At 47.5% G+C, this 12,538-nt stretch overlaps 1 protein-coding gene across 2 annotated transcripts in view; it reads left to right on the top strand.

Moving 5' to 3' along the window:
* Positions 1–3,949, top strand: part of LOC142775738 (uncharacterized) — a 59,106-nt gene extending 55,157 nt beyond the window's left edge. For both annotated transcript variants that reach the window (XM_075877618.1, XM_075877617.1), the window contains one exon: positions 737–3,949. In XM_075877618.1, the coding sequence (XP_075733733.1) occupies positions 737–861 (125 nt within the window). In that variant the 3' untranslated portion in view covers positions 862–3,949. The remainder of the gene's footprint in view (positions 1–736) is intronic.
* Positions 3,950–12,538: the final 8,589 nt, after the last annotated feature.

The raw sequence follows: 12,538 nt of genomic DNA, 5'->3' as shown, positions 1-12,538 counted from the left end.
AATAGCCAAATTGGATGGAATCCGTAGTAGCTCACACATAGCCAAATGCGTAAATTTGAAGTAGCCCAAAAATAGCCCAAATCATTTCTTTGGTGTTTTTGCACTTATGGAATTACGTTCTCACGGAAATTTCTGCCTATTAGGTTTTGGTGAGCAAAGCAGGGCACTGACCACCCAAATGGCACATTTTTTATTCCTTTGTGTGTGTGTGTTTTGCTGTCTTATGAGTATCAGTTATATTGCGTAATATATTTTGTTTTCGCCATTCGAAATGACGATGTGGTTACTGTAAGACACAGAAAATGTTTGTCACTTGGCAAACACACACACAAAAAAAATTCGCGTAAAGCGGTGGAAAGATGAATGCTGTGGGAGTTGCAGGACACTTCGTGTTGTTTGGGCGTGTCTCTTGTTCAGTGAAGTTTCAGGCCCTGAACGTGGGGTGGCAATTTCACTTTGCAAGATAGGCATTACGTCACACCGTTAGAAAGGAATGGAGAGAAGCAGCCTATGTGTACAAAATAGTGGTGTTGGAGCTGTTCACTCGGTACAATTGTTTACCGTGCACTTATGCAGCCTTACAATTTTACGAATGAATGGACCTATTTCCAAAGAAGCATCTAGGGTAACTATAGCGAAACAGCAAACTATATAAAACTCCGCATAGAAAAAGAATCGGTTCCGGAGATAGAAAACATGTCTTAAATCTGGCTTCTTTTCCCATTTCTTCTTGTAGTTCCGAGTGCCCTCTGCCCATTCTGCAGCTCCTCTCGTCGTGCTTGGCATGGAAGTGAGGTGAGATGTTGCGGACACCGGACGGTACCCCAGGCCCACGAGTACGCGTCCTGTCAGGTGGCGTGACTGGAGAGCAGCTTGCCCCGTCAAGACGACGAAGAGTCAAGCACCAAGCTTGAACAGTTTATTTCATGGCCAACTGAGACTGCTCTACAGCACTGCGCTGTGATATTAAAACACACTGCCACCTCTCGCTAAGCACAAAATAGCACACTCACATCTAATCGTGAAACTGCGCCGGACGCGCAATGGCATGAGCATCTTTCAAAGGAGAATCAAGCACAGATCAAAACAGCAACACCCCCCCCCCCCACATATGCATAAAGTGAAGATGATTCCTCCCCGCACTTGCGCAGCTTTCAGATCTGCCGTTTCGAAGATGCGTTGAGGTGCTGATGTAGCCCCTAGAAATTAAGGGAATACCACACCTAAAGGCAAGCGGTTCTTTGAGTCTTGCGGTCGCCTCTATGTAACCGCGTGAAATTTCTGGTCGGGTCGACGGAAGTGTAGCCCAAAAATAGCCACATAGCCAAAGAGAAAAATCGACGCTAACTCGAACACAATTTACCCAATTTGGCTATTAAGAGCCCAATCTGGTAACCCTGGCGTTTATCACTAGTCCGGCCATGATGTTCAATCACTCTTTAAAGGAACACCAATGGCAAATAAAACTTCATGTCAGAGTGGAAGCGCAATGTATGACAACGTCTAAAGCGACATTGTTATCAACAACAGTGTCGTACTTACCGAGAAATTCAGGTAAATGCATGAGAACACGTGCACTTCCATAGGACATTTGCAAAATGATCCCTATTATGTCACAGGTACCGCCTACAATTGATCACTAGTAATTGAACTAGCTGCACTAAATAAAGAACCTCCCGTGCTTCCAAGTGACGTAATAAAATACTGCCTGTTCGTTTCTGTTTGATTCACGGAAGAAAGAACCGCTGGACGCTACTATGTGGTTCATTTTCGCCTGTGTAAACTTGGCAGGTCGTGCCATTTAACGGGGTCCAGATGAACCAACCACGCCTGCAATCGTGAAGGCCATGACTACAGTGTACCCAAGGCTAAACATTGGGATTCTTTGATTTTTAGGCCTCTGGCAGCTCTCTGGCAGCCAGAGCTAGCCAGAGGTCTGTCAGCTAGTTCCGGCCTGGACAGGACATAACGTCGTGGCCACGTGTGTGGGGAACCAGAGACGATGCGAAGCTGCCCGAAGATCGCAAAATCGAACGCTGGGACAGCCAGCGTAAACGTAAACAAACTCTACCGTCGTGGCAGCAAACGAAACAATGCGCTGCGTGCTCGTTGGTTTTTTCTGCATTGTCCGCTTGGAAATACGTAGCTAAGCTGGCCAAAAAGCTGTAATAATATCCTCGAGCGTACGCATTTGCGTACGATTTCGTACGCTCGTATGATCACTCGCTCCGCGAACGAAACAGCCAGCTGGCGCACGCCTCCTCAAGAAGGATGCAAGGTGAGATGCCGTGACGCTGGCGGCTTAACAAGCTCACGTCTTTTTAGTACATGTATCAGTCACTGCACAACACGACGCGAAATCAGGCGAAAGTGATCCCCAAAGGAGCTCGAAGATATACACCCCTAGTATGCGTCGCATACACGCGTTAACCAACTTACGTTTTTGTCTAAAGTTTACACATGCATAGGTATCGGTACCACGAATGCGCGTCGCATATAAAATAAACTTATGCATGACACGTTTTCGACTCGTTTTGGAACTTGCCTGGGCATGTTTTCCAGTACTAAGTGGTACTTAACAAATGTCATGTATACCAGCTTTGATTTGACCAAAATGTCATAGTACATACTGCACGGCATTATTACGAAGAGGCGAAACGAGACAAAGCCAACGATGAAATGGGTAACGAAAGGATGTATACATTTCTGAATTCATTCTCATTTTTTTTTTCTCTCGCGTAGTATCGTATAATATCATACCACATATGTTGGTCCATAGATCGAAGTGGGTTTGCATGCCGCTTTTGACCAGCGAGCGTCACCAACAGCCGCAATCTAGGGCCTTCTATGACCATCGAAGATCAATCGAGTAGTCAGGACAGAGGTTCTAAGAGGTTCACGTATGCAACATGCGACGGAGTGAGCTAGTTCGATCACAATCGTCTTCGCTGAGTGCACAGAAAACAGGCACGGCTCCATAAACGACTACCGAAATCTCGACAACTATGAAAAAAAAAAAAACTCCAAAGTAGTCTGTATGCGTGCGTACGAACGTGTAGTACACAACTTTTGAGGCATGTGTACGACGCAGTCAGCAGTCAACAGTTCGCCGCGTTGTTCACAGGAGGAAGCTTCATGGGAAACATAGCAAAAGCGATGAACAGTAGCTTCAAACACTCGCCGTCACTCTTAATCGCCTCATCTCGCAAGGCGGAACAGGCTTTAGAAGATAACGCCGCGCGTAATGACAAGCGAAGGCGCAGTCCTCAAGCATCCACATTACAATCCATCGAGTCCTCACAAAGATGGCGCTAATCGTGTATCGTACCTTTTCGGCGTCTGCTAGCCCGAAACCGGCCCAAAACCTTCCAGAAAGCTTCCACGACTAAAGTGTCCTGGAAGTGTCTGGCGACCCTCGGACTACCCCCGGGTCGCCAGAACCGTCTAACCCAAGAAAAACGAACGCCAACCGGAAGTGCGCCGCGGAGGGGACGGAGCTGCCCGAGAAAAACGAGCGCGCTCTGGATGGCTCTGGCAGCCCGCGGGTAGCCAGAAGTGGAAAAGCGAAGAGCCTCATTGTTCAATGGCTGTTGTTGCTGCTGTGGTTCCCGCCACTTTCCCTCTGCGACTAGTAGTGTCGGCGGCCGCGCAGTAAAGCCGGGCAACGTTGTACACGGCAACAGCGACGTCTGACGTTCCGTTGATGCGGAGAACTCGAAGTGCGCTAACGCGATGCGGACCACTAAAACGTGATTTCGTTTTAAAATAAACCCTTCCTTGGCACAAAAGTAACACTACGAGATTTCTGAACCACTATTTCAACAAGCGACGTCGACGTGCTAGTTGCCTTTAGTGTCCCTTTAACATGCCTGCGGGATGGCGACCTCAGCTCAAGTTCTGCGTCCACATAGGGATGCTTTTCTGGGTTTCACACCCTTAGACGTGCGCACGGGGCGGCGGGGGGGGGGGGGGGGGGTGTACGGCCGCCCTACTAGTTACCTAAGACGGGGCGAATGTCTGCCGCATGCATTGATTTAATGGGTTGAGGACGCTACGATAAAGCTTCGATGAAGTGCAGCTCTGAAAGGCGGGCGCCTGAGTTCTGCGGGTCTCGCTGGATGAACATGATGACATTCTATTATAATGTGCCGAACAGGTTCTGGGCTTAATTTGCAGCAGACACCCATACCTCATCGTGTTTCAGAGATTTCCTGCGGCATGGAGGGAGAGAGAGAAAAGAACTGTTTATTATACCACACAGAAATTAGCCGACGCATTGAGATCGGTAACATGCTATACTCGGCGTGGGGACCTCAAATAGTAGGGCCCTTCGTGGTATAATAAACGTTTTCGCTTTTGATTACCTTTTATCCGTATGTGTAAATCTCTTGTATTTCTTGCTTTCATCCTTCGCGTCCATTTTGTCATCTGTGTCTTTCTCATTTTGCGATCTGTCACGATTACTTGTTTATGCTGTCCATTACACTGGTTGCCAAAATTTTATTTTCTTCATTCCGTTTCAACATGTACAGGTTACGTATAAATATCTTGGCAGTCTCGCCCTCCAGTTTATCCATGTTCCTGAATCTTGCTCCAAAACCTATTTCGATTGCGGTTTCTCTCACTTCGAAACTGAGTTGACGCAGCGGCATATATATAATGCGAGGCTAGCTTCGGTGTCTGACAATCACTGAATGCGATTTCCCAGCTGTCTCCCTCTTCTCAACGCGTTGTATGTGATCAGCTCGAATATTCTCGCATCCTTACCCTGCCATCTGAGTGAGGCAAGGCTCAGTAAGCTTCAACTAGTAATTGACCATTGAGGATGCTTTGGTCGGCCAAACCGCGTGTCCGCAGCTTGCCGCGCCCTCTTATGCGACGTGCGCAACAAGCCGCGATAAAGGAGCCATATGCCATGGCGAGAGCCGGCCCAGCTGTTCGTTTGTCACCTCTGTATAGACGTTCATGTGAAGCGCACTTCATCCGATCAAGGGCAGCTCGTGAAGCGCGTGATATGCTCGTCCATTGATCTAGGACATATGCCGATATTAGAATCTTTCACGCCCTCGAAGCATGTGGCGCGGAGCACGTGCCGAAGTCGCAGTGAAAGGACAACGGAATATTCAATGCATATGCTCGGATTGGTGAAGCGCAGTCGACGGGGTCAAATTGACTAATCCCTAATAACCCTGCTTCAATCACCTTTCTTATATATGTCTCTGGTTTTAGATGAGATACTTGAGTGCCTTGGTAAATTTTGTCGCGGATTCTGACAACGCTGCTAAGCCAAACGTGATGTTTAAGTAACGACGAACCTTCAACTCATAACATCCATGTTACGAACCAGTAACGAGTAATGGAATTCACCCAATTTTGTGGCACATACCCGTTAATGGCCGACATGACACGCTGAGACTCTTTGATGCTTCGCCCTTAAAATAGTTGCCAGTTCAGCAGCAACTGAAACACATTGCCTCTTTAATACGTTCCATCACGTTACGCTTCCGATTCCGTCATGGTGCCAGTAAAGGTTTGCCTATGAAGCCAGTCTGCAGGAGTCATAGCGTTAACCTTTATATTGCGTGATAGTACCTCTAGTATCAAGTGTTCGCAGGTAATTCATGTCACGTAATATTGTGTCACTGCCGGAGACGTGACTGTAGCTCAGAAGGTCGATCCGCAGAAACTGCTGAGTACTTGGGCTGTTAAATCGATGTTTTCTTGTTTTTTATATTGTGTTGTTCATAAGGCCATAAGCACCGCACGCACAAATTCAGCCGTTTTCATGTGTATGCATCTACTGCAATGCGGTTAGTTTAAATGAAAAACACAAAGGTTAACAGCTCAACATGGCAGCCCTAAAACACTTCCAGCAGTGACAGCACTAAGCAAGTTGAGGGGTTGTCAGTACCATAACCATTTATTTTAGTGCTTTCTTCCCCTTGTTGACTGTGCAGTAATAACGGTAGCTGGAGAAGCCTGTGTGACGTCACACCCGTGATTTGGGCAGCGAACGCCAAGCTACAGTCGACCACTGGTCTCTCTTCTCCAGGCTAGAAATTCTTGGTCGCGTTCACGATAGGCAACTGCGCAGACATAAACGTCGCCACAAGGCGCCGGGTGTCAGGCGAGGTGACGAAGAGGACGCCTTCCTTCTCGAACGTTCCACGTGGAGGCACATTTCTGGCGAATGGGAGAGAAAAAAAGCAGTGTTTTACGAAATGAAAAGTGTAGATGTGTGCCAGAGAAACATGCCTCTGGCTTTCTACGCCACATTGGGGCAAAAAATATAGGGTTAAATATGGCGAAAGACTTGATTTTAGAGTAGTTGTCGTTCCAATAAACCGTTTTGACGAGTTTCAAGTCAATGCTAAGCAAAGGTGCCAACGCACATTCCGTATAGCTGTTACTGCAGTCTTATAACGCGAAATATCAACAGCCGGTTTCTAGGCTGTTTTTTCTTTTGCTCCCCCCCCCCTTTTTTTTGTCGAGCAGCCGATTTCAAACGTCGCATATTGTGCCTGTTGGCGGATGTCAAGTGACGAGATCCGACCGGAAGGCGTACGAGCATCTCGCTTCCGCCTTTCGCAACCATGCACGCACTGATAGTGGTGGTTTTGGGATCTACATTTTTCTTTCCTTCGGCTACGGCAATATTTTATGAAGGTCGGATAGTTTCCACGTTTGCTCGTTTCCAGGTCAAGTACGTCTTATTTCTTTCTCTTTTTTTCTATGTCCGATCTTCAAGTCGGTTCGCCAAGGCTCTGCAAGGCCTATAGTTAAGAAGGACGATGACTTGTTTTTTGGAATCACGCTGTGCCGTATATAGCTGTTGAGAAAGTTTGCGATAACATGATGGACTTACCCTCCCGCCTGCACAGTGAGCTTCTGTACTGGCATGAACGCAAGGGGTGTCCACTTGTTGCATGTGCGCGGATGTACTCATGTCTGAGCAAACTCTAAGTGAACTGACCAAGTCTGAGAAATTTGTATGCACCCTCCGTGGAGCCGGAGACTTGCTAACCGATATCGGCGATGCATCTTGATAATGTTACGGGGAGAATAACATTACTGGCCAGACACACAGAATAGAGTAAACTCGTTGGCGGACAAGATGACGCCCAGCTCACAGAGTCTGTCAACCTTGTCTTCCTCCCTGTCCTCTTCCTCGTTCTTGTCCACCCGTTACATGATTTCCCAGCGGCTGGAGCACCGACCCGGTGCCAATCGGAGGCACCCGAGTGATATGGCTCGAGCCACGTAACATGTTCTATGTCAGTGTGAGGGTGAATGATGGCGGGGTCCGTAGGGGTGATTTCGTAGGTGACGTCAGTCCCTTGGCGTAAGGTGTGGTAGGCACCTGAATAGTGTGGGGGCAACTTCTCTGAAAGTCGTAAGAAGGGTCGGGCGTCACCGATACTAGCCTTCGGATAATACCGTGCAAGAAGGTACACCGTTGCTGCTCGACTCTAATGTCGCGAAAAGCGGATAAAGAGAGAATGTTGGCAGAAAAGCTGATTGTAGGGGAGTCACTGTCTGGTGGGTTGACAGATTGTCGGGACAAGCAGTCCGCATCTTGTTGCAAGTGGCCGATTTTGTACAGGACTGAGTAGTCAAATTCTTGAAAGGGTCTTCCAGAGACGAAAGCCACCACAAGGCGTTGTGATCAGTGATGACTGTGAATGGCTGACCATACAAATAGGGATAAAATATTCTGACTGCCCAAACCAGTGCTAAACATTAACGTTCAATAATTGAATATTTTCTATCAGCAGGCGAAAGAATGCGGCTGGCATATATAGGCAACAACGCAGTCGTGTTCTTGTTTTTTGGGCCAGGACTGCATCGATGCCATAGCCACTCACATCGGTACGCACTTCTGTTTGAGCTGAGACGTCAAAACGAGCGAAGATGGGCGGAGAAGTAAGCAGCCACACCAGATTTCGGAATGCAGGGCCCCATATGAAGCCAGCGTCTTTATTGAGGAGTTGAGTGAGAGGGCGTGTGACGTCGGCGAAGTTTTTAACAAAGCGGTGAAAGTAAGACAGAGGCCCTCTGTTCTTACTTCCGCCGCTTTGTTAAAAACTTCGAACATGTTAAAAACTGCGAACGTCTTTGGCACAACTTGGTACAGGAAAATCTTTTACTGCCAGTATTTTATCTTCATAAGGGCGAAGAACTACAGATTTAACGAGATGTTCGAGCACATACATTTCACGACAGCCGAAGTGGCACTTTGCCGAATCGAGTTGCAGTCCCGCCGTACAAAAGATCGATAAGATTTTCGATAGCCTTTAAAGTGGCGTCGAAAAAGATGGAGAAAAGAAAAATGATGACGTCGTCCAGGTAGCTCAGGCAGATGGACCACTTGAAGCCGCGCAGGAGGGCGTCTATCATAGACTCGAACATGGCGGTCTCTTTGCATAAACCGAATGGCATCGCTTAAACTGGTAAAGGCCGTCGGGAGTGATAAAAGCTGTTTTCTCACGGTCCATGTCTTTAGCGGTAATTTGAGAGTACTCGGAGCGAAGGTCGATGGAGGAAAAAATATTTTGCGTCGTGAAAGAAATCCAGAGCATCATGTATGCGTGGTAAAGGGTATACGTTCTTCTTCGTGATCGTGTTTAAATACCGATAATCGACGCAAAATTTCCAGTTGTCGTCCTTCTTCTTAACAAGTACAAGTTCTTAACATGTTCTGCCCATAGACTGCAGAAAGGTTCGATGATATTGCGAGAAAGTATTTTGTCGACCTCCTGTTGGATGATGCGCCACTCAGCATGGAAAACGTGGTAGGGTTGCCGATGAATGGGACTCGCATCGCCTGTGTCAATTCAATGCTTGACAATGGACGCCTGACCAAGGGGGTGGTCGCCAAGGTCTAAGATGTCCCAAAAAGATGCAAGGAGGGAACGCTGGTCATTAGATTATTCAGTCGGTAAGTGGGGCGCAATCATCTTGGTTAACACACTTTGGTCTTATAGAGGAATAGGCGAAGTTTTCTCAGCACAAGGCATGCTTTCATAACTTAGAGTGCATATATGGCACTCTGCGAAAGATATACCATGATAGAAGACTTGTGTACAGAGGCCGAAATTCACTAGTGGTAAGCAGGATGCGTTGTCCGTTATAAGAACGGCAGTGTGAGAAAATGCAACGTTGTGCGAAAGCAGGAGGTCAACATTGGGGGACACAATATAAACACCGTCTGGTACAGGTTGGACAGGGAAGACATGTAAGCAACTGTTCGTTGAGAGAGGCGCAGGTTTTCTGTGGAAAAGAGCCGGCTTGGAGGGTAACTTTGAGGATCAACAACAGTAGGTACAGCAAGTTGCACTATGCCGGCAGAGCAGTCTACCAAGGCCGAACGTTTCGACAAAAAGCTATGGCCCAAAATTATGTCGTGAGGTTAATGTTCTAGAACTAAAACGGAACTGATGTATGATGTCCGGCAACGCTGACACGAGCCGAGCACACACCAATTACAGCAGCTTTTCAACCATTGGCAGCACTAAATGTGGGCCAGGAGTAAGATTTTTCTTCAGCCGTGTTCTAAGGTCAGCGTTCATGATAGACACGTGTGTGCCAGTGTCAATGATCGGCGTAGTTGGAACACCGTCCACGTCAAAATTGATAAGGTTCCAATGTGCTGGCAGGACAAGTGGAGGATTTTGGCCTCGTGTCGGTATTGCAGCATCACCTCCAAGAGGTGCTCCCTTCAGTTTTCCAGAGGGGAGCGCCAGGAGGAGCTTGGGGATGGCGATCAACGAGATAGGGGTGACCGGGAGAAACGGCGTTGTGGCGAAATGGAGCGGCTGGATCCAGTGGCGAGGAGTTGTCATGCGTTAGCGATTCTGTTCGTGGTGACGAGCTTGAATTCCATGCAGATGGGTGATAGGGTGGAGGGTGAGGCCTCGGAGCAGAGTTGGACCAAGCACGGTAGTGGTGCGAAATCTGGCCTATACGACCGCAACTGAAGCATGTCGGCTGGTCGCCTGGTGAGCGTCATTCAGCCGGGTTGCGATAACGTGGGGTAGCAGAAAAACGTTTGTTGAACGGAACAGTCACGGGTGGCTTTGGTGGGGCGTAGTCTGAACGATGACTGGAGCAGGTATTGTTCAAGCCGGTGCTGGCTGATTCTTGCCTCACGACAGTCCGGATGAGGGAGACGGTGGCGTGATAGCTGTCGGAGTTGGGGCAGAGTGACGGCAGTGGAGCCGCGGCTTTGATTTCCCGGCGGACAATACGGACAACATTACCGGGATTTTCCGTAGAAGGCAGACGAGGGTCTACGCACGTGGATGTCGCAGCCGTGTTTGGAAGGCGGGCAAACTTTTGGAGAACACGTCGGCTCTTGGCTTCTTCAAAGCGCCGGCTTTCAGAGATGACGTTCTGGACCGTACATAAATTCTTGAACACAAGAAGGTGAAAGGCGCCATCTGCTATGCCCTTAATAACATGGCCAACTTTATCGGCTTCGGACATCTATCTGCGAGTCCACCTTTCGGCACAAAGCAAGCACGTCTGAATGTACGTGATGTAGGATTCGATGCACGTCTGAACCCGACGAGCGATTTCCTTTTGGGCCGCGCGCTGACTTTCCACAGGCCTGCCGAATAGTTACCGGAGCTTTTGCTTGCATAACTTCCAGCTGATCAGCTCTTTTTCGTGCGTTTCATAGCAGACCTTTGCGGTGGCTCTGAGATAGAAAATCAAGTTGGCCAGCTGGAGCATTGGGTCCCATCGCATACGTACACCCACTTGCTCGTATGACTTCAGCCGTGCTTTTTCGTCAACGCCATCGGTGCCAGAAAACGTACCTGTATCTCTTGGGGGCTCCAAGATGAAAGTTGACGGGCCGTTTGGAGAACGCACGTAAGTTGTTGGAAAGGGCACGGTAAACGGGGAAGGGTTGGCATTGTTCACTTCAGTCGCCATGAAAGAGGCAACTAGGCGCCCACTACGAAGCTCCGTCTTGCATGAAGTGAGTACTTAGCACCTCCACCAAAGATGTTACGGGGAGAATGATTTTACTGGAAAGACACACAGAATAAACTTGGTGATGGAGAAGAATATGAAGCTACTTATTGCGAAAACAATGATTACGGGGCTTCAGGTACTTGCTTGAAGCAGCCAGATGAGTGTGGTGAAACGGAAAAGGGTGTTTATAAGAAGTTAGGGTTCTAGCCATGGAGAAGACCTAAAGGTCATTCGTTACAAAACTTACAAGACCTACGCCGTGATATCGGGAATCGAAACTTGAACTAAAGGCTCACTGAAGCATATATACTACGCTGTGATTGTGAAGTGTCTTTTGTGGAAAGCTTATACTTACGTGAACTTAGTTTTCGGTACAAAACACTCGATTCGCGGTTATTGAAAATAAAGTAGCCACAATAAAGTGAGATAACGAGGTATGTTTGCTTTTCGAAGTTAAAAAAATATGAGGCCACCTTTACATGTGTCGCAGCTTCCTCGAGAAAATAAAGAGTGCAAAACTTGCGGGCAAACTGTAACATTAGTGAAACCGTATTTTTTGCCCATACGTAATAATTGTTTTCGCCGTTTTGCACATGCAAGCAAACGTAATTACCGAGCCCTCGCACTTCGAGAGTTTCACTGCTGAACGGGCCACTCCCGTCATGGAGCTACATGAACTTATGAACTCATAACGCAGTGGGCTCGTGTGGGTACACTGGGACGAACATGTCCGAATCCTTCGGTCAAATAAAGTTACATTTTCTCTCTCTCACGGCTGCTCCAGACGAAACTTCTCGCAACAATGCGCACTCTTGCAGGCTCCAAGCTAATCACAGATGCACCGAACGATTCGTTGCCGTTGTCAACTTAATCAGCAACATATATTCACCCGCAGTTGTCCGATGTAATACAATCTTTATACTGGGCGTTTTAAAAATGTGTCCAATTCTTTAAAAATTGCAAAAAAGAGGTACCTGCGTGCCACTAGTGGTGTTGCCTTCCTGTGGCACAAGGCATCTTCAGATGAGTACAAACTTTAATTACGGCACTAACATAGAAATTAACACAATCAACTTTTTGACCAGTAGTAATATCCGGTCGAGTTAAATGGGCGAATTCCAGCTCTTCCTACGAATAGTCCATAACCACTTAGAAACTTTAAGAAAGCGGTCACTGGTAATCACTGCAGAGCGATGCACTCTGGACAATTTAGCTGGTGAAATTGAAACCGATGCACCAAACAGCGCATCTACCATTCAGTTCAACAACACCCTCAATGACGACACTGTTTCCCTCGCATTGGGGGAGAATAAGCGAGCTTTTAATAGGCGGCCTCGAAGCGAAGTGTCTAAATTGACGGTTGATAACGGCGAGGGAAACAGTGTCGTGAAATTTCGGAAACGCGCATTTCCAGAATTTCAAAGTGGCAATGACCTATTCGTAGGAAGGGCTTGAATTTGCCCATTTGACTCGACCGGCTATCACCACTGGTTAAAAAGATAATTGTGTTAATTTTGATATTTATCGAGGTAATGATTGTTTGTACGCATTTGAAGAT

This window comes from Rhipicephalus microplus, chromosome X (genome assembly GCF_043290135.1).
Source record: "Rhipicephalus microplus isolate Deutch F79 chromosome X, USDA_Rmic, whole genome shotgun sequence".
NCBI classification, from domain to species: Eukaryota; Metazoa; Arthropoda; class Arachnida; order Ixodida; family Ixodidae; genus Rhipicephalus; species Rhipicephalus microplus.
Note: the sequence above shows the minus strand (reverse complement) of the source record. Positions and strands in the feature narration are given on the sequence as shown.